The sequence below is a fragment of the Centroberyx gerrardi genome, chromosome 16 (assembly GCF_048128805.1).
Source record: "Centroberyx gerrardi isolate f3 chromosome 16, fCenGer3.hap1.cur.20231027, whole genome shotgun sequence".
Classification (NCBI taxonomy): Eukaryota; Metazoa; Chordata; class Actinopteri; order Beryciformes; family Berycidae; genus Centroberyx; species Centroberyx gerrardi.
In genome coordinates this window covers 16,169,672-16,194,969 of record NC_136012.1, presented here as the reverse complement: position 1 = coordinate 16,194,969, position 25,298 = coordinate 16,169,672, and the positions used below count along the sequence as shown (strand labels likewise).

Genomic DNA, 25,298 nt, shown 5'->3' with positions numbered 1-25,298 from the left:
ACTGTGCCCCAAAATAACTCCTAGATGCGCTGAGACACACAACAACAGATGGAGGATACAGCGAAGGACACAGAGTAAGTGAGAGAGCGAGAGACAAAGTGAAAGAGGAGAGAGAGGAGAGAGAGAGAAAAAGAGAGCTGGGGGGAGAGAGAGAGAGAGGGAAAGAGAGGGCAAGCTGATGTGAGCTGGCTGACTTTGCCTCTGACAGGTGAAAGGGAACCAGTACCTCATTGTCTTCCCCTATCTCTCCCTCTCGTCTCTCTCGCAAACAACCACACACACACACACACACACACACACACACACACACACAGAGACACACACATTCACACACCCACACACACACACACATTCACACACCCATACGAACATTTGCAGTCGTACATGCACGCCTGTACACACACTTACGTCAGTGACGGGAAATGTGACAGTGTGACATCCTTGACAGTTTGGTGTCACAATGTTCCAAGCTCCAGTGAACCACAAAAATAATTCCATTAATAAGTTTAACATTAATCTGGTTTATAACCTCCTTCTGTCTCTGTCCTGCTTTAGTTGAATCACAAGATGGGCAGATTAAGAAAAAAAGGATATTGTGACTAGGAAATTAAGGTGCCTTCAATTTACATATGCTGAGAACTGTAGACTGCTGTCTAGGAGTTACTGATATTGAAGTGGTCAGCTAGAGAGCTGGGGAAAAAATGTGAAGCTTTCAAAGACCAGTGACCAGCATTAAGTCCATCATTTGATCTTCAATCCATGAAAATCTGTAGAACAAACTTCAACACAACCAATTGCCATAATACTGGGCTGTAATCTTGCCCAGGTATGTTTATTGGCCACATGCTTCCCTGCACTGGCTCACCTTTGGGGCTCATAAGTGTAGCTTCGGTGGCTTTGCCTCCATCCCCACAGCGTTCGTCAAAGGGCAGGCACTGCTCCCCTGTCCCGGCCACCACCTCGGCGTTGTCTGACAGAAGCCGGCCACCCGTTAGCGAGCGAACGCGGTAGATACGGCGGGAGTTGGTGTCTGAGATAAACAATGCCCCGGATACTGGATCCACAGCCAGGAAGTACTTATGGGTTGGGTTGTTACTGAGGGGGAGGAAAACAAGTGATGATTATCATGCCGGTGAATAGCTTGATTTCATATTTTCAATGGAAAATGTTTGAAGTGCTTGTGCTATTGTTGCGGGGATATGCAGTAGAAACTTCTGATTTATCATCGTAAGCATCTTACCTGTGTCTGAAATCTTTGTTCCTTCAAGGGAGAAGGAGAGATAAAAGCACAACAAAACAAATGTTAATTCACACGGTCTGTGGAGAGCAACCTACAGAGAGAAACAGAAAGCTAGCTGTGGTGCGAACAGCAAAATTTAAACATGGGTAAAAACGCCCTGGAGAAATGGTATCTAGCGCAGTGTATAATTCAACTTCAATCTCGCTATCCCCAGTGTCTCACCTCCTTTTTTTTCAGTTCCTGGGAGGATCCAATCCTGCATGTTCAATGTATTGCAGACAACTCCTCTTTTCCCTCTCTTCTTCTCCTGCCTCCTTGCGTCTGCTAAACCTAATCTTTCAGCGCTCCTTTTTTCTATCAGCATTTCCCATGCAACATCAAAACACTCCAAATCCCAATCTGCTCTCTGATTAATCTCCATCTTTTCCTTTCTTCTCCTCTCCATTTTCCAGCTTTTCAATCACCCCTACTTTTAGAACTTTTTGTTCATCACAAATTTTTGGTTTTCTATCCATTCATCGTTGCTATTCATTATTACTCTATCTCTAGTTTTCGCTCTTAAATCCTCCTCTCCAAACACTCAATCTTTTATTGTCATACTTCTCCCTTATCATAGTTTTCTTCTCTGCTGCTCTCATTTCGTTTCCCCTCTCCTCCTCATTCTCCTCTGCCCCCATACCTTAGTTCCAGGATGCCGGTGGTGTTCATAGATGGGTAGACCCTCCGTACAAAGTTGAGGTCCCCAACGTAGAGGCTGCCGTCGATGCCCGATGCCAGGGCCACCGGTGCCAGCAGCTTGTTCCCGTCAGCGAGGCCGTTACAGCTGGGGCAGGAGATGCTGCGCCTCCGCCCGTTTCCCATGACGCTGGTGATTACCGGGGGCTGCTCCGTCACAAAGATGTTCTCACCGTTGCCCTTGTGGAGGATCCCTGGACAGGAGAGAGGATGGAGGATGAGGAGAAGCATAGGGAGGGATTATTTCGGTCTTTTTGATTTTTTGGCATAATCTAACATTCTGAGCTACAGCAGAAGCCGGTAGATTTTGCATTTGTACACGTCTGTTTCCTTAATTGAATGCATGCATGCCTATTTACGTGTTAGGGAAAATGCACATGGACACAGAGAGAGTTGTTTACTGCCATGTGTTGTGCTCAGCTCCACTTAGAGAGAGACGGTGTGTGTCCATTCCATTAGTGCATTGATTGTCACAGCGGGCGAACATCACAGCATCAGCCCATTTATATTTCAAGGCTTCAGCATTAGTGCAGGATTTAGATAATGGTACAGTAGATGACGCATCAAAAATTATTCTCCCATGTGTTCATGCGAGCACCAGTGTGTGTCTGTGAGTCTGCGTGCACGTTTGTGTGTCAGTGTGTGTGTATACGCACCACTGCGTGTGTTGAGTATATGGTGCTTGTCGAGTGACCAGCCTCCCAGATTGGTGGGATCCAGTTCAAAGCCTTGCAGGATGGCTGTCCTCTTCTCCCACAGAATGAGACTGGCACAGGACTCATACTCATAGCCCACCGACACTACATGTAGAAAAGAGTAGGAGGTAAAATAAATAGAAATAGAGAAAAGTACAAATTCAAATGCAAGATGCAAAGTTTAAGTTATAAATTGTGTGTGATACACAGAGCAACTAGTTAGCACCTGTATCCTGCACTAACACCTCACTTACACTCTCACATGCTGCTAAATCAATTAAAAACCTTGTTAATTGGACAGATTGCCCCGTTGGGCCTCCAACTCCGCAGGCCAGGCCAGTTGCCACGGTAACAAACTCTGCTAGTGGGAACATTACGCCTCCATCATGCATGTGTTGACAGGGTCTCATTGATTGGGATAAACACACAAGTAAGGGAGGAGTTGAGATGAGGTAGTAAGCGGACACTGCTGTGTGTGTGTCTCTCTGTGTGTGTCTCTTTGTGTGTATCTTCCTGTGAATACAGTATACAGTATGTATGTATGTGTGTGTGTATGTGTGCGTGTGCATCTGCGTGTGAATATGTGTGTCTGTGTGCACACATGCACATGTGTGCTCCTACCCATTAAAAGGAAGAGTGTGTTAGCACATCAACTCCCACATGAGTCTCAGTGAGAATGCTGTTGCCTGCACCTTTTCAGCATCACCGCCAACAATAATGCAGTATACCTGCATCTGTGAACATGGTTAGCAAAACATAACCTAATTCTAAACCATGTATAACCAATTTATATTCTGAGGGAAATATGAAGCCTTGTGGCTACTGGGGAACTTTAGGAGAATGTAATATTGCAAACAGTATGCCCTTTATGGTTTTAGTCCACAGTGCAGCCCCAGATGTCCACTGCATCTCTGGCCTGACAGCAGCATTTGGCTGACAGCAACTGTGAGCGAATGTGACAGTAGAACGTAATAGCACTGAGGCTCCCCTGGCCCCTGCTTGCTGCTCTGCTAGCTAACTGCTAACTCACCCTGATGGCTAATAACCCTTCACCATCGTTACGGCTGGCTGACTGAAGTACACGCAGCCTCAATGAAAAGTAGACACATGAAAAAAAGCACTTAGCTGTGGCTGTACTGTACCGTAGAGTGGGGGTATGCAGTTTATTATCCTCCTTCTTCAAGATCCCTAATTAACACTCTGTCCCTCTGTCATTGTGAGTGTTCCCCTACTGGTAAAGTTTCTAATCCAGTCAGTGAGTGTAGCACTGGAAAAAAAAGCCTACACCTTCAGCCTAACAACACAGCTTCCCTTCCAGCCATCCCTTCCACTCACCAACAGCCTCAGAAAGCCCGTAGACCCTCTGGCCATATGCGTCGGTCTTGTCCCAGATGTAGGTGTAGGCCAAGTTGGGTGAGGCATGGAACCACTTCTGGAAGAGATGCCCCTCCACTGCCACCATCAGGTGAACTTTCAGCAGGCCCATGGACACCACGGCTGGGGTCATGGTCACCTTGAGCAGGGAGCGGTAACCCTGCGTCCTGGAGCTTAGGTAGCACAGCTTCAGACTTGTGCCCGGCACCTCGATCTGCTCATGCAGCACCTGGAAGACAAAGAGAAGAGATGAGAGGAGAGAGGGATTAGGGGGGGATTAGAGAGAGAGAGTAATGGGGGTCACGGTTCCACTGAGGGCTGAAGGACAAAAATAGAGGAAAAAAAAAACAATGAAAGAAAGAAAGACAGACTGGGGAATGGTAAGACAGGAAGGAAAAATAAAGCAGAGAGGCAGCCAGGCACGCAGGAAAGGGGGAAGAAAGGGAGGAAACCGGAGGGGAGATTAACCTGCTGCCAGAGGTCAGCGGTACAGCACCTGTGTCTCCGGTATGATGGGTTTCTCCCCTGGCTTGGAGCTGAAGAAGGAGGAGAGAGGGGAGGCAACCACCAGAGGGTCAGGCCTGACGAAGCCGCTCAGGTCGCAGCCAGGGATCGTGTTCTCCTCGGTCTTCAGCACCAGGGTGTCCATAGCATAAAACTGGCTCCAGGGCAGCCACACGGTGCGCTCCTGGCTCAGGAAGGGAGCGCGCTCGAACCGCAGGGTGAGCGACGCGCCGCCGTTGGCTATCAGGTCAAACCTGGAGAGGGTTACAGGAGGAGGATGGGTGTGAGGTGCAGATGGAGGGAGCAGTGGGGGATAGACTGCTATTTGGACTGATATAGACTGTCAATCACTGAGTTACTTGAAGTGAAATATTACAACATTATGATATTACGGTATCATAATGTTTTTCAGTTTTTTCAATGCATGACTGCACATCGAGACACCTTTTCTATACATTTGTATGGGCTTCTGTAGACCTGATAATGTGAATACAATACACATTTTGCACATTCTATATTTATGCTATAAAACATACGCTATAAAATTTTCTCATGTTATATACTGCATGTACATTATATGTTTTCATTTATTTTCAGATTGCATGAACTGTATTTTCATATTTTGCACACCCTGCATATATGCTGTAAATGCACATGTTTTCATATTCTTTTTCATTCATATACTTTCACTTAATAGGTTCTAGTTTTGTAATTGCTGGTTGTGTTATGCTTGATTAACTCATTTGCTCTGGCTCTTACTTCCTAAAATCCTATTTTGTCTTTGCTGTATCCTATTATTTACAGCTGCAACGGCCTAGTTTCCCCATGGGATCATTAAAGTCGAATCTAATCTAATCTAAACTAATGTAATTTAATGTAATGTGATCTAATGTAATCTAATCTGATCTAATAACACAGTGTATGTAGTGAGGTAAGTGCTGGGTAGCTTGTGTACGTACGTCCCATCCTGCCGTGTCAGCGTGTATCCGTAGTGGGGGTAGTTGACAAAGGACACATTCACCCCCACCAGAGGGGTTCCATCTGTAGTCAACACCTGACCTCTGATAAGAGACGCCAAGCTGAAGGAGGAGAGAGAGACACAGAGAGGTGGTGTAGAGATAGATATATAGATAGATAGAGAGAGAGAGAAAGAGAGAGAGAGAGTGTCAATGTGTCACTGTCAATCTATCAACTCGATCTTTTCAACCATCCATCATCTAATTTGATTAATCTCTCCATCTTTCAATCATCCAATTTGTCCATTCATTTATTGCTCCAGTCCTCCACCATTCATTAATTAGAAATAATTAGCAACTCCACCATCTAGATTAGCTCACTTCAATCATGTAAACAAACCATGTCAAAGCAAATATATGTGTGTGTGTGGGTGCGTGCGTGCGTCTGTGCGTGTGTGTGTGCGTGTGTGTGCATGTGAGGTCCTGCATGTATGAAGTTGTATTTCCTCCATCATCCCAGAGAACCAGTGCCTGCAGGAGTGTCTGCACTACACTTGAAATACATTCATGCGATTACGCATTTCAAGCTATCACCACTTTGATAAGTTATCTTCTTAGAAACATCTGACGTCTGAACATGTAACCGCCTGCGGACAAGATTCAGCACCATGGACAGCGCTTTACGCCGCATCCGCTCCAAACGGCGTACACAAATGGAGAACCTTGGCTCGGACTGGAAACTTTTCTTTGGGTCTTGGCAAGCTCTGCGAACCATTCTGAAGTGTAATTGACAATTCTGTTATTGAGCCTGGAGCTAGGATATTTTTCAAGGCAGGCATTTACACAGATGCCAGACATTTATAAGGAGATAACTATCAAAGTGATGATATTCTCCAATACGTAATGCGTGAATGCAACATGTACTCTACACCTAAATGAAAGACATTTAGGCGATATTACACCTACACTACACTGTCTAAAATCTGGAGACAGACCACAGTCGATGTTGAAAGCTTGAAGCTTAGTTTTGAAAGCTTGAAGCTCAGTTGTGAATTTTAGTGGGAATTAATTTGTACTTGCATTTGAGGTTCTTTGGTCATAAGAAAGTTTTGCACACTTGAAAAAAAAAAAAAAAATGTCTTTCTAATTCCAAAAACGTCCTATCAATCAGTTAAAGGTACAACAAAAATGGCTGCCGCAATGCGAACACAACTGCATTTTTGTATTATGTAATTTTAGATTTTATAACTTTCCTTGGTAAAACAGCTTTTCAAAACCAAGCTTTAAACTTTAAACTTGTGGCAGTGGTCCCTTCCCATATGTGTCTCTACTGTAAGTCTATGTAAATTCTCACAAGTCTTGGTCTGACGCTAGGTAGGCCTTGAAGTTACTGGTTCTCTAGGATATTGTCGATGGTGTGGAACTTCATAGCATGTGTGTGTATACCTATGTTTGTGTGTGTTGTGTGCATCTTCCTCCCTTACCTGGAGTTGAACGGGTTTTCCCCGGGGATGATGTGCGTGCTGTCCCGCCCTACAAGCATCTTGACGCGGTCGTAGAAGGAGCGGACGCGGGGCTGGGCCAGCGGACTCTGCTGGATGACCAGGAGAGGGTCCCGGGACCCCCGACACAGAGGGCTGTTCTGACAGGGACTCTGGATGCAGCAGTCTGGGTCCATGCAGTCGGTTAGTCCGTCTGAGAGGGGAAGGAGAGAGGGAGCAACGAGGCGGTGGTGTTAGAGGAGGAAAGAATACAGAGAAGAAGGTATTACTATCTTCCTTTACTAGATTCAATATTTTGATTTTCTCCTTTCTTGGTTTCATTCTTTCTTTCTTTCTGTCTTGGTTTCTGTCTTGGTGTCATTCTTTCTTGGTTTCTTTCTTTCTTTCGCAAAATTTTAGTTTTGTCATTCTCAGGGAGGGCTCTTCTCATAAGAGCTCTATCCTACTTCTTTTACTTCATTTTTTTCCTTTTCTTTGCCTCCCTCCTTCCTTCCATCATTCCTCCCTTCCTTCTTTCTTCCTTTCACCAGCTTTTTTTTTTTTTTTTCTTAAGTAGGGCTCTTCTTACAAGAGCTCTATTCTATAATTTCTACTCCTCCCCCCATTCACCTCCTTCATTGTCCTTGTTGTCAGCGCAGGAGGTCTCCATGGCAACACTGCAGCCAGGGCCCCTCCAGCCTGTCTGGCATTCACAGTGCCAACTCTGCTGTCCCATGGTGCACTGGCCGTTCCCATTACACAGGTTAGGACAGCCGTCTGAGAAGAGAGGACAGAGGGAGAAGAGAGGAGGAGAGAGGAGAGGAGAGGGAGGTGAGAAGGAAGGAAGGAAGGAGATGATGGAAAAAGGCAGGAATGAAGGGAAAAAGGCAGGGTGATGCTTGTTTGTTTTATCATCAGTGACACAGATGAACACACACACACACACACACACACACACACGCTCATACACTTACTATAGACCAATGAGTCTCACTCAATTTAATAACCACACGGTAGCATACTGTAAGTATTGATTGTTCAAGAATCAATTTAATTCTGAAGGTCAATTTTCATCTACACTTTCCCATCTGTATGTCTCTATACCATTGGGATGGCTGCTAACGTGAGTGTATGTGTGGACAGAGGTGGATGGATTACTTGATTCACTTACTTGATAGAGCCCCACCCGATCATCACTCTCTCTCTCTCTCTCTCTCTCTCTCTCTTACTTATGATTCAGTGTAGGTAATGGGATTCTGATGGCCTGAGAGTAATGCTGTCTCATGAGAGAATGAAATTATGTTCGACTGAGTGTGAGTGTGTGTGTGTGTGTGTGTGCATGTGCATGTGCATGGTGGCAGTCTATAAACTCATAAACCTTCACTCGGCTTATGCAAAAAGCCGTACCAGTATCTAAGGCCCTGAAACCAGGTTCGTCTCTAACGTGCATAGCAAAGCCACCCTTAACCCAAGAGTGACTTTAAGCAATCAATCATACATGGACAACATTTTGAGGCAAGTAATTTTGCAATCATAGGAGACAGTATAATTTTGTTAAAGCAACAGTACATTTGTTACACTTCACTGTGGCTTTGACCTGTGCATTGCATTTGCTGCTTGTAATGTTATAAAGAATTTAAACTTATTCCACTGTTGCACTCATTGTAAGTTGGTCCAAATAAGAGTGCCAGCCCAGAATGTAAACACAGTTTGCAAGTTCACATCCATGCTGACACTATTTCCCAATCAACACTATTTCAAAATGTTGTCCAAAAGTCCTTTTCCACCTAGCTTGCCAGTAAACTTTCTTTTGTGATGCTCTAAATTGCACCCTGCTAGCTCTCTCTAATACAACACTGTGTGTTTGCCACACTAATCTATCAGGGAGAGGGAAAAGCCATGATGACACACAATGACAGTGTTTTCTCCAGCAGCACAAAGAGCCCAAAACAAACTTGTCACAATGATTTCCTCTTCAATAAATGAGAGAGCGAGATGCGACACTCTTAAGTCTACCCACGGGAGATGGAGGCAAAGACAGGGTTGACTGATAAAACAATACGCGCATGCACAAACTCTCAAAATACACACACGCACGCGAAGGCACTTACTCAAAAACATACACACACACACACACACACATACACACACACCCCCAGCAAGACGCACCCTAGAGATGTGACCTGACATTTCCCACTCAGTGGTAGTGTGCCGACAGAGTGAGAAGGACAAAATAACCCAGTCAGAGATTATGAATATGAAATGCTTTTCATTGAGTCCTGCTCAGTAGATTAATGAACATATTTTCACTCAAGTTGCACTGTAGGATTTTGCCCTCTAACAAATCGCCGCATCAATAAAGCCATGCATTATGAATACAAATAGTGCAATCTCAACCGAGGCAGCGGCTAAATTAACAGGCATTTCACCCCGATTGCCATTTTATCATATGGCACAACCACAGGGCGACGAAGGAAAGTCAACAAAGGACTTTCAGAGAGACAGAGTGCCTTCTCATTTGAACTACCAAGATGAGGGGGAAGGAAAGGGAACGGAGGAGGACGAGGAGGAGGAGGAGGAGGAGGAGGGGAGGGAGGGAAGCTTAACCACGTTTTTCAGCTCAACAAGAGGAATCAAATCAAAGGTTTTTATCTTTAATTAATACCATTTTCTGCATCAGGGGACTGCTCATGACGCTGTATTAACAGTCAGGCTGGAATAGATTGTCCCCAAGTATTGAGCTCGGGGAACAAAGGCAGTTAGCAGTGATTGCCTGTTAAATGGAGTTGCCATTTAAAGCAGCCAAATACTTATGAAGCGCCTGGACAGGACAATCCATAGTGGGCATTGATCGGCTTGCCTGGGCAGGCCGGCACGAGGCTCCTCTCTCTTTAATGCCAGGGCCCAGTCGATACCCCCTCATACTAACTAGAATAAAGTGGGATTTCAGAAACTATTAAGTCCACCCTCCCCACTAATGTAGTTGGACTCTGATGAAATCCCCTTAAAAAGGAGAAGGAATTGCCTTGGGTTATGGGTCAGCACACACACTCTCGTGTGGGGTGTGTGGTGTGTGTGTGTGTGTGTGTGTGTGTGGGTGGGTGGGGGTTGGCGTGTGTCTGGTTAGAGAAAGATTCTATGTAAGAGACTCAGAGAGAGAGGGAGAGAGAGAGAGAGAGAGAGAGAGAGACAGAGAGAGAGAGGGGGAGAGAGAGACAGAGAGAAAGAGAGAGAGAGAGACAGAGGCAGAGGGGGAGAGAGAGAGAGAGAGAGACAGAAAGAACGAGAACAAAGTAAAAAAAGAAACAAAGTCAAGATATTGTACTAAAAAAGTTCAGCCATTCCCCCAGCATGCAGCCCTGTCTGCTCTAAAGGTCATAAAGTAAAGGTCAGAGCCATAAATCCAAGACCACTGCTTATGGATGGACCAGATAACGCTGCACTATGTAACAATTCCCCACATAAACCTCCCTTCATCCACTCCCTCTATTGTTAAGAAGCTACCTTAAAAATTACGATGATTGCTTCTCTCCACATGTTCTTTGACCCCTCTCTCTCTCTCTATGTCTCTCTTTCTCTCCATCTGTTCCTCTGCTCTCTCTTTCTCTCTCTCTCTCTCTCTCTACCTCTCTCTCCTTCTTCCTCCTTAACCCTAAGATTTACCTTTTCTCTGGGCTGGCTCTTCATAAAACAATGAGAGCTATTCCATTAAGCTTAGAGGGTGAGAGGACACTCTCAACGGTGCTCTAGGGACCTGTACTGTCAGGCAATCTGCACCGCTCTGTGTAACCCGACAGAAGTTCAGCTGCAGGGCTATCTATTAAGCATTCTTGCTGTGTGTGGGAGACAACTCACCCTAGACCTGCACCCTTCTCTGTTTGCATCAATGTCTTAACCTGAGCTATGAATCCGTTTATCGTCGTGTGATCTGACTAAACTGTTAAGTTGTTTTTCTTTGCCATGGTCGGTGGGGATGGTTTTGATGAAAAGATAGAAAAATCTGGAATTAATATGCTCTCTGAGTCACATGCACACACGGGCACATACAGACACACAGACACACACACACACACATGAACACAGGCACACAAAATGAATTTATTAGCCACTCTACCATGGCCACGACTGTTGCCACAAATACCCAAACGTAAACACACACACTCAACAGCTCTGTATTTTGACACCACATTAAGGCCTTGCATCAGTGGCCTATGAAATTCACCAATTACCTCAAAAGTTTTTATAGCTTTCATCATTTTTTCCTCGTGTGGAGCAGCTGTGTTCACGCAATACATGACCAGAATACCTGAGCAGAGTTATTTTTGTGTTTCAAATCCACATTAGGAATACAGAGAGTATCACACGCTCACACGCATGCACATCCACACGTTCACAGCACAGCCCCTCAACACTGCTGATACCACACTAGGCTCTATGGTACCCCACAACATCTAGGCTCAATGACAGCTAACCCCTGGTGTAGTGCACCGCTATAAATGGGAGTGCGCTACATATAGGGAGTTATCATTGAGACTGGCCCCCTCATCTACGGACAGATAGCACCACAGATTCTACAGAGCCAAGCCAGGCCAAAACCCACAGATGCAGCAGCTAGCTTCTACCACCACAGGCTATAAAACAAACCACAGAGTCAGATACGGTACCTGCTTTGTCAACCATGCTCCCATGGTCTGCAGTGGGAGAAAACGTGCAAAAGGTAAGAGATGTGGAGAGGGTTTTTTTTTTTTTTTTTATAAATGCAAGCAACATCATGCAGAGCTGGAATGAACAACAGGCAAGCTGAGATAAGCTAAGACTGAGAGTGTCTGGTGCTAGTGAAGTGTGCTTTGCGCCAAGCTGAGGCCTGACAACGCTTTCATCTCAGGCTGATGCTGCAGTCAAAGCTGCCCTAGTTTCTGATGGGGGAAACGGGGAGATCATAAACTGTTATTCCCCTGTGTGTGTGTGCGTGCGTGTGTGTATATGTGTGTGTCTTTGTGTTTGTTTGTGTGTGTATGTGTCAGATTGCAATCACAGTGCTGATGGTGACAGGGAAATGAGACTTTGTGTCTCAAAGCACTATGGGTAAATCAAACGAATGTGGCATTCATCCATCCACACTGACAGTGATGTCAATATGAGAGACAGTGATTGACTGACATAAAAATGCACATACACACACACACACACACACACACTAGCACACGTGTGCACGCACACACACACATAAAAAATGTGATATTTTTTGATCACACTGAGGTGAAGAGTTTTATCTTTCATCACGTAACTTTAGTGTTTCAAAGGCCACAGAAACTAAGACTCCTGGGGTCTGCAGTTGAGAGGCAACCTAAAAACGACTAAATCCTGTTCTTTTGTAACCCTCCCACTCCCACTTCTCAGAAGTTTGCTCCTCTCCTCTCTGTTCGCCCACCTCCTACGTCAGCCCCCTACTTCAGTTCCCTAATGTTTTCCCTTTGCCTCCACTTCTCTTTTCCAAATTCCTTTAACAAAGTGGAAAAGAGCTGCTGGTTTAGTCTGATTGGGTGCTGGTGTTTCAGTGCACACCCACGTGTTGACATGCACACACACACACACACACACACACCAAACACAAACACCACCCACACATGCACGCACGCGCACACACACACACACACACACACACACACAAGCACTTACCGATGGTGCAATGCTCTCCATTCCAGCCCTGGTGACACTGGCACTTTCCATCCTTGCAGGTTCCATGTTTGATGCACAGCGGGTTACACACACGCTGGTCACAGCCTGCACCGGTCCAGCCCTCCTCACAGCGACACGCTCCGCCCATACACACCCCATGGGTTCCACAGTCAACTGAACACACCTCTGAAGGAAGCCAGAAAAAGATTTGGGACACACACATCATGTCTGGACTCAAAACTCAAAACTGATCTTTTTTTGAAGGTTTGTGTTTTGTAGCTATTTTGTCACATATCTTTCACAGTACTATCATTATCAGCAACACATTTCTTTAAATGAAAAATAAATGTCTGAATTGTTAGACACCGAACATGACAATGCGGAGAGGAAAGCAGGCAAGATAATTACACCGACATAAAAAAGGCAAGTTCCAAATGCTGCAAAATAATCAAACACATGTTACACTAAATACGATTCTGCACTAAGAACCCCCAATTAAAGTCAGTGATTTTGGTGCTTTGTGAGGAAACAGAGGCTTATTTGCTGAGCCTCCATTACAGTCATTGTGCGGAGGCCTAGACATTGCAGGCAGCGACGGTGCATGTGGTGAGATGTGATGATTCCATTCATGTGCTCCAGACCCCCGGTGTGCAGGGAATGTGATATGTACGGATGTAACACAAAAACTGATTTTTTTTTGTGTGTTAGATCCTTTTGATATACACTTGCTGAGGGATCCTGCAGTGTGGACAAATGTTGTCTTTATTAAAAGATAAGCATTGTTTCTCTCTTAACAAATGCTGGAGCTCTCTGTGAGCCTGGGATGGGAAGCGTTCCTGGGCTGGCTGCTGTCTCTCCTACAATGGCGGTTTCATTGCTTTATTATACAGAGATAGAGAACTGTGCAAGTTGAAGATTTCCCTTGTAAGGAAAAGTCTACTACATTTCAAAGCAAATATCCAACTTGTTTTTCACTCCATTTTATGCCATGTATCACTGGTTTTCTAGCTGTGGCAATAGTGTAAAGCAGTACCTACCCATGGAGCAGTCGGGTCCCATCCAATTGGGGTCACAGCTGCACAAGCCAGTGTCGGGTATGAAGGCCCCGTGGCCATGGCACTGGTCTGGGCACTGGGCCCTGGGCAGCTCACAGTGAGGCCCTCCCCAGCCTGGCTTACAGTGGCACTCTCCATTCACACAGATGCCATTGTTGGAACACGTCGGGTCCAGGCAATCCACTACATAACAGGCACAAACAGAGATACAAAGATGAAAAACTTGCCTAACCGTGATGGATAGACGCTGGGATGCAAGAATGAAAAACAACTCATACAAGCAAGAAAATGCATCATCACAACTGAAGTTAAAACAAAGGTTAAACATTACGAGCTGGTTGTAAAGACAGAGAAGTGACAGAAGGCATATTTTCATTCTTTGTTCGCATACACAAAAAAGATAACGAAATAATGAAAATAATGAGACATGCTACTGAGGCAATTAAAAAATACAATAATGAATAGCTGAGTCTATAATTGGGGCGTAACAGTCAATGTGTTCCACTCTAAGAGAGCAGTGAGTGTATGTGAGCGTTTGTCCGTGTGCGCGTAGGTGTGTGCGTGTGCGTGTGTGTGTATGAGTGTATGTGCTAATACATGGGGGAGAATGTGACACTGTCAGTCTGCCAGGTTGACAGGCAGCTCTGAGTCCGAGTAGTGAGTGAAAACCAATTTGACAAATTACCCCCTCCCGGCAAAATGCCCACCCACCCCTCCTCCGGCCCTCCTCATTGCCCTGTCCTCTCCCCAGTCGCTCCCACTTTGTCTCTCGCTCCCTCGTCCTCTTTGTCTGACACCTCTCTCACCCCTCCTCCTCCGGCATGATTGACCCCACTGCACCCCTCCACACACACACACACACGCACACACACACACACGGATATTCATTAATGCACACACTCACACATAACCTCGGCCCTCCATTTCTGTTTGCCTGGCAGAAACGGCGGATCACAGCTATCGATTTTCATGTCGCTGGCACTCCAGGTAAATTGTTTGAGGGACTCTGCTGTGATGAATATCAGATTTGAGACCAGAGGAGAGGGGAAAAAATTGGATGAGAGGGAGAGGGAGAGAAAATGCTGACCTTGTTCTCCGGCCCTCTGTGTCTCGGCTTCTTCTATCTGTCACTCTACTTCTTTCTTCCCTTTGTCTTTGTTTCCCTCTCTCTCTCTCTCTCCTCACCCTTGGCACTCCGTCTCTCTTAACTCTCTTTTCGCTCTCTTTTTCCAATTCCCTTTCTCTCCATACATATTCACTCCCCCCCCCCCCCCCCCTCTCTCTTTCTGACTAGTGAGAATGTGGCAGGCTGATCCTTCTTAACAGGGATCAATAGAAGCGATTTCATCCCTTAATAAAATCTCTGATGTATTTGGCTGCGGTATCATACTTCATCTGTATATATGGAGGGAATGGACGCTCACTCAGGGTAAGATTATGTTATGATGAGCTGTCTAGCGAGAGTTAGTGGTGTGTGTGTGTGTGTGTGTGTGCAGCAGGTTAGTGGAAGTGCAGCAAGTGTGTGTGCGCTTGTCACGCGCTTGTTAGATTTATCTTTCTTTCAAAATAATGACTCCCACACACCAAAACACACACATACAGATGCACACGCTGACAAAAACCACCGAGGCGCATTAGCGAAAAGCATCACACATCCTCGACTGCACCGCAGCGCACCATCGAGCCTCGCTCTGCCCTCCTCACCCTCAGCGCAGTTCTGTCCCTTGTAGCCGACGGAGCACACGCAGTTGCCGTCGGTGCAGGTGCCGTGGCCGCTGCAGAGCGGGTCGATGCACTGGGTGACGGGGACGTCGCACTCGGGTCCCTTCCAGCCGCTGTAGCAGATGCAGGAGCCCTTGTCGTATTGGCCGTTCCCGCTGCACAGCACCGGGCACGCCGCTGTAGGGAGGGAGGGAGAGAGAGAGAGAGGGAGAGAGATTAAAGCTTGTGCAGAAAACAATTAGCGGTCTTTTTAGAGACTGTCAAAACAGTACACAGCCACACTACCCACCCACTCACGCATATGGACACACACTCGCACGTCGGCACACACACGCACGCTCAACTCCCCCCACTCCCCTCCCACACACACACACACACACCCTAACCCCACCGTCACTGCACCCAGTTGGAGGGTGGATAGAGTGGTTAAGGGCTGGAGAGTGGTGATGACATGAAGAGTAATTACAGGCAGAGGTAACTAAACTATTCATCACAGCTGTCTATCCCAGGTGAGCACAGAGCCGGGGAGAGGTTGGCTTGGGGAGCTGCCATTCATCATCAGCCAGCTTGTCTCCACTCCACCTTAGGCCATGCGCCATCTTAACGCTCCTGACGCTCGCCGGCTTCTGCGCTTCATATTGCACGGAGCTGAACATGAAATAGGCCTACTTGTCACAGTAGATGGTTGAGGTTCTTGTGGCTCAGGCTTTCTGATAGAAGAAACACATTTTGGGGGCTCACCGAGTAGAGCGCGTACCATATAAGGCTCAGTCCTTCCCGCAGCGACCCGGGTTCGAATCCAGCCCGCGGTCATTTGCTGCATGTCCTCCCCTCTCTCTCTCCCATACCTTCCTGTCTCTCTCTCACACTGTCTCTATCAATAAAGCATAAAATGCCTAAAAATAAATCTTAAAAAAAAAAAAAAAAGAAGAAACATTTGTCGGCATTTAATACCTTTGGAGCAGTCCATGCCGTGGAACCCTGGGAAGCAATGGCACACGCCAGAATTACACTCTCCGTTGCCATGGCAATTGCGCGGGCACTCTTGCACTGAGTCTGTGAAGACAGAGTGAGTGAGAGAGAGAGAGAGAGAGAGAGAGAAAAAGAAGCGAGAGAGTTTGATGGTAAGCTTCAAAGCGTTCGATTAAATCATTGGCACTGTTCGTTCTTAAAAACACTACAAAGAGTCAAGGCTCTTACAGTCTCTTGCTGACATCAAAAGCACACACACCCCACCCCGACGCTCCATGCTTCGCCTTTGAATGCATTTTTCATATTGTGTGGAGAATGTATTTTGAATTCTGGCGTGCATTGTTATATCAGTAATTCCTCCAGACACTATCCATTACCCATCCACCACTTTTTTTTTTACACTGCATCAGATATATTCCCGTGCTTAACACCAACATTCTCCAACCCTCCTGCTCCTCGTTCTCCTTCACTCTTCTTCTCTATATTCTGGTACTCTTTTCCTTGTTTTTCCCCTCCCATTTTGTTTGTTTACTCCCCGCTCTGGCCCACCAGCATCATTAATACTTCATCCAGGTGTGTTTGGGGGTGTGTAACTGGGCAGATTTGAGTTTTCTGTGTGTGCATGCATGCGTGCATGCATGATTACAGTCCTCTATCCATGAGTGCCTCTTAACCCACTTATGAGAGGAGAACAGTTTGGTGGGAAGGAAGGGGGGCGATGCTGATAATACAGAGGCATTTTGGAATTTTCTGTTTCTCTCATATTCTTCACACTCCTCATGTCTGTCTCCCTCTCTCTCTCTCTCTCTCTCTCTGGCTTCCACTCTCCTGCCTCCCCTCTCTGCACAAAGCATTACTCAGCCCATACACACCGCCTCCCTCTAATGCCCTTCTCTCTCCCTCTAACGTCCTTAGCCATTTCCCCTCAAAACTCAGCCCCTTCTCTCCCTCTTACCCTAATGCCACCCTCTCTTTCACTCCCCTCTTCAACTCCTCCTCCCATCCTTCACTCCACTCTGGCTCTGCCCCACTCGTCTCCTATTATGTCTTCCACCAACTCCCCCTCTCCCCACTCACTCTAAATCTGCCCTCTCCGCCTCCGCCTCCCCCTCCCTCCACTCCTGCCGCTGAAAGCTCCACCACAAGATGTTGACAGTGAAGGATTCTTTCACTCTGCTTGACTCTTTCTATCCATCTCCCTTGCTCGCACAATAGCGCTTCAAACACACTTGAACTTTAAATTATTTTGAGAACTGTTTTGGGTCCTAAAAAACATCCGCTCTAGGGGGCTGGGACATGGTTTTATTTTGAAACACCTAAGATCTGGTTGTGGATCTGGTTCAAAATCTATCGGAGGGTTTTAGCTGTGGGTGTGTGAGAGGAACGGCTTTTGAAATGCTATCCTCTATCACACCATGTAGGCTTGCACATACAGCGTGGAAACAAATACAAACTCTCTGAGATAATGAGCTAACCTTGATTTTTTTTGTTTTTTTTACATATACCATCAATTTACTCTACTACATATTGGCAAACGTGCTTTTTTCAACTCATTAAGCGGAGAAGAAAGGAGTCATATTAATAGTACCTCTCCGCTCATGCCGGCCTCCTTGATGATGTTGCCAATGGCAACACTGTGTACATTCTGATGATGAGTGTTCTCTGGTTTTCAAGTTGCAAAAAAAAAAATGTTCGACTAAAACACTTCCAGAACAAAGCCCTTAAAGATGTGACCATGCGTTCAAGGTCTGAGAGTTGTGCTGTGTACCGTCTCTCTTCCATCACTATCTTTGGCAGCAATTGGCATGGCCTCCATTTCTCTCCCTGTCTCTCCCCATCTCCCCCTCTCTCCTTCCCACTTCCTTTTAACCCGCTCCTGCTGCGCCTCTTTCCCTCCCTCCACCCACCGCTGAAAACGCTGAATCTGCCTCACCCATGACGTTTGTGCTGAAGGAAACGGTCTCCCTCTCCCGGCCGTCGTTGTAGAAGGCCAGGTGCCAGGCGCCGGCGTCCAGGTACTGGACAAACACCGCCTCGTTGAGGACCACCGTCTGGATGCTCCTCCTCTCCCTCGGAGACTCCACCACGCTCCACTTCTCCTTCCCGTCCAGGCGCTCCATGTAGTCATACTGGGGGAGAGAGACACAGAGAGAGAGAGAGAGAGAGAGAGGGAGTTGAATGGAATTGAGAAAGAGGGTATGAAATCCACTGAATCAACTATGAAGTGCCATGGTAGCTTTTAAGGGGAACGTTGCAATTTTTAGACTTTAAAAACGAGGCATAGTTGGATATGCAGGGAGACTAAAAGACGGGGGAAAATAGAGTATGACTGAAAATTGCCAAGGAAGCATGGAGAATGTAACAGAGAAATCCTTGAGGTCTATCATTCTCTTTGTGTTTCTAGGAAACATTGCAGAGACTTTTTTTTTTACCATTGCAAAGTACCCACAACTCCATGGTTTTTACAAGCTAATGTCAGGTCAGGCAGTTTGGCGTGAGACACTTTAGTGCTCTATATTTCATCATAGTGTCATAAAAAACCCTATTCTACAAATCAAGTGCTGTTCTTTACTGAGCAGTTTCTAATAAAAGTACAAGAAGTAAAAGTGGTATTATTGTGAAAATGTCTTTTCACAATTTTTCAAACTACTCTAAGAATTCTTTTCTTGTATGTAAATGAATTTGATGATGTCACATCATGCGAGAACATACTTCTAGAATATACTATTTTATGACAAATTCTCTGGCATTTTATAATAAATCACTTTGTTGTATAAGCAGTGCTTCTGTGTATGTATGTAATATGCTATAAGCTATGTTTGCTGGTTATGTGTTGTTTGTCTACAGCAGCGCACCTGTGCGTGTGAGGGGGGCAGGCCCTTGCGGATGTAGACCCCGAACAGGGCGTCCTTGCCCAGGGAGATGTTGAATTTGAGGAATTGGGGTTGGCTGAGGTGGAGCAGGGACCTCCAAAATACTCCTGGAGGGACTTCCTGGGTCACCCTCCTCCCGACCTCCACGTTGCCTGTGTCTATACTGCTGTTCCGGCCGGCCCACGGACCTGGGGCGAGGAGATCAGGAACAGAATAATCAATAATTACACCCATTGATTGTCAAAGTCAATAGTTAATCATCACAGTCTGTTGGAGATCATCGGCAATAAAAATTAATTGAAATTGAATAGTGGACAGCAAGCACCATTAGCATTGCCACCTGTTTGTCCTCTATGGAATGCAAAATCTCTACAATTTAAGTGAAAATGAGCGATGTTAGATGTGACATTAGCTCAACCAGATATGGTAGTAAAGCAAAGTCATGCCTTTGCCTAAACTACAAGACTGTGGACTTAGTTGACTGAGCTAAAATGAGAGTGGGCAGACAGTGGGCTGATAGAACTGCAGGGCTTTCTCTGTAGACACAAAGACAGGCGAGCACACACACACACACACACACACACACGCACACACAGAAACACAGAAACATACACAGGCAGAAGCGCACAGACACAAACAGAATCCTGCAATCAGGTCAGCCATCTACAGCAGAGCATGGAGGCCCTGACAGGGGAAGACTGTGTGCGTGTGTGTGTGCGTGAGTGTGTGTGCGTGCAGAATAGTGAGGAAATAAAAGTAACAATGAGAAGAACAACAGCAGCGTCTGGCCCAGACGGCTGGGGAACACAACGGTCCTCTCATTAATACAGAACACCGACACAGAGCAGCAGCCCACACATACCTATAGTACAGCGTGTGTGTGTTAGAGAGAGATCGGGCGAGTGATAGAAGAACAGATAGAAAACCGCATGGGGGCCTTAAAGGAGAGGAGGAGCAGGGAGGGGAGGGGAGGGGGAGGGGGGTGGGGTTGCTACTGCAGTCGGTGTTTTACCTCGCTGCTGACTTAAGACGGTAAACCTGGCTCGACACAACTCAGTGCAGTGGTTATACTGTACGGTACCTACTGATAGTACAGCTAGTATGCTATCATGTATTATAATATTTTAGTTAGTGTGTGCCTGTTCATCCCCTGTTTGTGTGACCATGGAAAAAATATGTTTTTGGATCGCTTCGGTACGTTCCGCGGACACAAATGGCATTTAATGGCCTTAAATTTGCCAATCTGCGTCAATGACTTCCAGAGATTATTTCTGCCCTGTAAAGTGCCCACTATTATATACGTGGATTTTTTGGGGTGGATGGTTAGGGGTCGTCTTGACGAGAGCGCGTGATGCAGCTCTTACCTCTGCCTCCAGAGGGCAGCGTGGCCACATCGCTGTTGACAGGCAGGCCAGCTCCCAGTCCGTTGTTCAATACGGGGCCGTCGGACGGCTTCAGCTGCCACGTCAAACCCAGCAGGTTGATCGCTGTGCGGAGAGAGAGAGAGAGAGAAAGAGAGATAGAGAGAGAGAGAAAGAGAGAGAAAAACCGTAGTTTGAACAGAGGATTTTCTACAATTCGGGGAGTGGAAACACACTTGAAACCTCACGAAGCCAAGGAAATACAGGAGGCCGACCCTCTAAATCTGATCTGTCATTTATGTGGCAACCGATGCAGTTCATACAGCAGGTTAGTGCATTCCAGTCGTAACACTCTTGACACAATGGCAGGAAAGCTACAGCACACGACTAAGGACAGCCTTACGAAATAGACCATTAAAACCATAAACATCCATCTTTGTCTTTCTCTCGCTCTTTCCACCCTTCCCGTACCCTCTCACAATCAGAATCTTTAAACCTGACAGCATCTCCCGCTTTTATTGGGAAGCCTTTACACCGTCTCACGGAGAGCAAGTGACAGATCGCTCTCTGAAGAAATCGCTCTCTGACTCTCCTTCCCTCTCCTCCCCTCTCCTCTTCTTTTGTCCTCTGTTGTGTTATTGTGTGCCAGTGGTATAAGACTGGTTGAGTGTGTTCTCTCTTCACTTTGTCAGCTCTTTATTCTCCCTGTGTCTTTCTCCCTCCGTAGCCTGCTGCCAGGCAACTTCCCCCCGAAACAGAAGAGAGGAAGCTAAGAAAACAGTTCATTCCCCAACTTTACAAGGGGGGGAAAAGTTGAGGGAAATATTTCGGTGACAGGTATGCTTCTGAGTCGGGTAAATGATTGTTCTAATCTCTCCAATGTTGTTTTGGGAACGATCCCCTAAGTGGAAAAATTGCTGGAGGTGTATCGTCTGTGCTCGTGTTTGAATATTTCAGGTAATGTTATGGAAGATCCACAAGAAACCTGCAGTGATTTGAACTCTGAGTGTGTGTGCGCATGTATGGATGAGTGAGTGTGTATGGTACATATGCATGTGTTGCTGGCCTTACCCTCTCTATAGTAGGTTATCACACCTGCATCTGAAGCCTGGGAATCAATTTCTCTCTCATCAAAATCTATCCTCGCTCGCCCAGGGTTTGCACACAGAGAAAAGAAGGGTTGTGTGCAAAGGGGGGGAGAAAAAAAAAGAGTGGGCGTGAAGCTTTAGGTTTTGCTGCCAGGGTAGACTCATTCTACCCTCCGTGCCCCATCTCTCTCTTTGTTTCTTTGTTTTTTTCTGTTGCTTCTTTTCTCTCTCTCGCTCTCTTTCTCGCTCCCTCTCTCCCTCTCTCTCTCTCTCTCTCTCCCTCGCTTCTGGTCAAAGGAAAGCGCTGACGCCCCGGCTGCTGCCTGGCCTCCACTGTCAGCTCTTTTTAGTTGTCACACTGAGAAAGCGAGAGAGAGAGAGCGAGAGAGATTGAGAGAGAGACCACCGTTTCCTTCAACCCAGAAAAATCCCCGCCCTGTCTCTTTCTCTCTAATGTCCACCTCTTGCCCTTTCCTCTCTCATCTCTCTGACCTTCATCCCTTTCCCTCTTTTCCTTTAATTCCTCTTTTTTCACCCCCCCATCCCTCTTATCTTCGCCTGTCCTCCGTTGTAGATAACGCGGACGTACATGCACGCCCACGTGCACGCGCACGCACACACAAAGATGGTATCGCAGTGAGCAATCGATGGAAAGATTACCTATTGAATCAGAGGGAGACAGTAAGCAACATTGGGTCTATTGTGACGCCGCTCTCAATCTAGGTCATCCCCGAGAACAAATCAGACGCCGCTGTAGTGAGCTTCGTTGTGTATATGTGGCTGTGTGTTTGTGTCTTTGCGTACGTGTGTGTGTGTTTGTGTGTGTGTGTGTGTGTGTGTCTAAGGGTCTGCGCACATGTGTAGTTATCCCTACGGAGTTTTTTTTTCTTCTTTTTCTTCTGTGGGTGGTTGCGAAAGCATAACCAATAGATGGCACTCTTGCTCCTTGGCGACAGGAGTGCAAAAAGCCAATGCAATGTTTCGTCAACAGGTTTCTTCACAGGTAGAGAACGAGCGAGAGAACGAGTGAGAGAGAGAGAGAGAGAGACAGACAGAGACGGAGAGACACTTGTCATATTATTCTTCACAAGTACACCCCTCATTTCACCAATACTTCTAAGTTTGTTAGGCTGTAATTTTAGTCATAACGAAACTGCTGTTAGTTGAATAATACATGCTAATAATGTGATGTATTTAGCTTTCTGTTGTCAAGATTTTGTAAGCATTTTCTTTTCTGATCATAATTGTTATAATTATTGTTTTCTACTTGCGTTGGAAAGATTTACTAAACGCCATGCCAATAAAGCCTGAGTTGAATTCAACTGACAGAGACAGACAGAGAAAGAACAAGAGCGATCGTCTCATACACACTGCCTCCTTTTTTTTATCTTCGTACACACACTTGTGTACATTTTTACACAGACACACAAACACATGCGTGCATATTCACACACACACACACACGGAAAGATCACAGAGAGGCAGGTTTAACAAGCAAACGAGTTGGATTAAATATAGATCAGTTGCTTCATGAGGTTTTTATGTAATCTCAATGCATAATTCAGAGTGGCAAAGTGCTTGCCAGTATCATCTGCAATAGACGACATCTGAAGCAGCAGTAGAACACATGTGATCCTCAAAACAGCGGCAAAAAGATGAAGGATGGATTGATGGAGAGAAGGACGAGGGAGATGAAAAGGAGGTGGTGGAGGTGGTGGTGGTGAGTGGGGGGGTGGGGGGATGGAGAGCAATGGTCAAGAGCTCCCGGAGAAATCGTGCGGCATTTCAAAACCTCGGCGGAGAAGAAGCAGGGGGGGGAACAGAGAGAATATTGGAGGAGAGTCAGAACTGAGAGAATATTAAAGAAAATATAAAACCCCCTGAGGATAGAAAAAAAGAGGAGGAAAAAGGGACTAGGGATGACGCTGCAGAGAAGAGAGGAAGAGATGAATAAGGGCCTATAGATGAAATGAGGAAGAGAAAAGAGGATGGCAAGTGGAGAGGAGAGATTTAAGGGATGAGTGGCCCTTTATTTCCTGACTGGTTGGGTGAGAAAAGATGATTCATCCCCAGACAGTAAGTGGTTCACAATACAGACAATCAGACGGAAATACAATGCTAATGTGTACGTGTGCTTTTGAGAAATATTTATGTGTCGCAAAGTTAAAGGGTGCAAATGGATTTCTGTGGGGGGAAGAAAAATGGAAAATGGGAGAGAGAAGAGAGAGAGAGAGAGAGAGAGAGAGAGAGAGAGAGAGAGAGAGAGAGAGAGAGAGAGAGAGAGAAAGAGAGAGAGAAGGTGACATTGTGGCAGACTGTGGACTGAGTGTCCCCTGACTGGAAAATATTGTATCATCATCATTCTATCTATTCTCTGGAACATGTTCCAACTGGACAAATTCTCTCTCTCTCTCGCTCTCTCTCTCTCTCTTTCTCTCTCTCTCTCAATCTCAACTCAACCATATCATTGTCGATTCATATGGCAGGACTGCCGATTGAGCACGTGAACCAATTGCACGGCTCCTAATTGCACCAAAGGCAGAAAATGGCCTCTTGCTTTTTTTATTTTTATTTTTTTGGCTTTTTGCTAATCTTCCAATGGACCTAAAATTACACAGAGAGGAACACGCATTTCTGCATACATGTGCATGTGCACGCACGCACACATGCGCACATGCAACACACTTTCCTCCGCCATCTCCCCTGGCCATCCTGATAAATGCATATTAACTGTTCTAATTCACCACTAAATTAACAACTCTGACCTCAATTAGGGCGGTAATTGTAGCTGAGACCGGCCCCCCGTCCGCAGCCCGGCTGGTAATTGGTTTAGGAAGCCTGCATTCATACAACCCCCCCCCCCCCCCCCCCCCCTTTTCCCTACCTGTCTCCCCCTCTCCAAGGCCCCCATTTTGTTCTCTAACACAAACACGTACCCGCGCAAACAGCCACCCGAGAAAACGCACCTTCACTACTACTTCTTTTTTTTTTTTTCGCTTCGCACCTCTCTCTCTCTCTCTGCAGCACAGGGGTGCAGTGCTAATATTGGAGAGACTGTGGAAAGAACAGTGCGGTGCCTTCGGGTTCTCAATATTCGGGCCATTTGGGATATTTCTTAGAATTTACCGCACAATATCCACTTATGTAGTCTATAAATAAAGCAGCCTCCTCTCTCAGCTAAGTTTTGAAGGCGCTGCTTGCTGAGATCATTTAGAGTCTCAGACAGAGGGACGGGGGCGGCGGTTGGCTGCTGCCCTGGGGGGTCATATACACTGAGAGAGACAATTTGTCTGCGTCTGCGTCTGCGTGTGCGTGTTTCTATGTGCTTCAAATTGCATAGTATTAAAAACAACTACACACACACACTCGCGCGCGCACGGTAACCCCCTGCGGGACCTCCTCACCCAGCTGATGCAACTGAACTGTAATTGACTGCAACACAAAAGGTTATGCGAGTTGCTCACAGCTCCTCCGTTACCTACCTACAAAACACTGTCTAGCGGAGAGAAACAGCAGCTCACTCAATCACACAGCCGAAATGGCTTCCTTATTGGCACTGAAAT

The 25,298-nt window shown here is 46.2% G+C and overlaps 1 protein-coding gene across 2 annotated transcripts in view; it reads right to left on the bottom strand.

The window, feature by feature from the left end:
- The window catches only part of tenm2a (teneurin transmembrane protein 2a), a 141,769-nt gene that overhangs the window by 10,801 nt on the left and 105,670 nt on the right, over nt 1-25,298 (bottom strand). The window contains exons 6-22 of one of the 2 annotated variants that reach the window (XM_071903567.2): nt 20,651-20,773; nt 19,269-19,474; nt 18,347-18,542; nt 16,396-16,497; nt 15,424-15,618; nt 13,702-13,902; nt 12,665-12,850; nt 11,650-11,676; nt 7,616-7,762; nt 6,989-7,199; nt 5,508-5,627; nt 4,541-4,802; nt 4,006-4,273; nt 2,632-2,775; nt 1,920-2,169; nt 1,241-1,261; nt 866-1,095 (exon numbers count right to left, since the gene is read on the bottom strand). In XM_071903567.2, coding sequence (XP_071759668.2) covers nt 866-1,095; nt 1,241-1,261; nt 1,920-2,169; nt 2,632-2,775; nt 4,006-4,273; nt 4,541-4,802; nt 5,508-5,627; nt 6,989-7,199; nt 7,616-7,762; nt 11,650-11,676; nt 12,665-12,850; nt 13,702-13,902; nt 15,424-15,618; nt 16,396-16,497; nt 18,347-18,542; nt 19,269-19,474; nt 20,651-20,773 — 2,889 coding nt within the window. The remainder of the gene's footprint in view (nt 1-865; nt 1,096-1,240; nt 1,262-1,919; nt 2,170-2,631; nt 2,776-4,005; nt 4,274-4,540; nt 4,803-5,507; nt 5,628-6,988; nt 7,200-7,615; nt 7,763-11,649; nt 11,677-12,664; nt 12,851-13,701; nt 13,903-15,423; nt 15,619-16,395; nt 16,498-18,346; nt 18,543-19,268; nt 19,475-20,650; nt 20,774-25,298) is intronic. The other variant, XM_071903575.2, reaches the window with a different exon arrangement.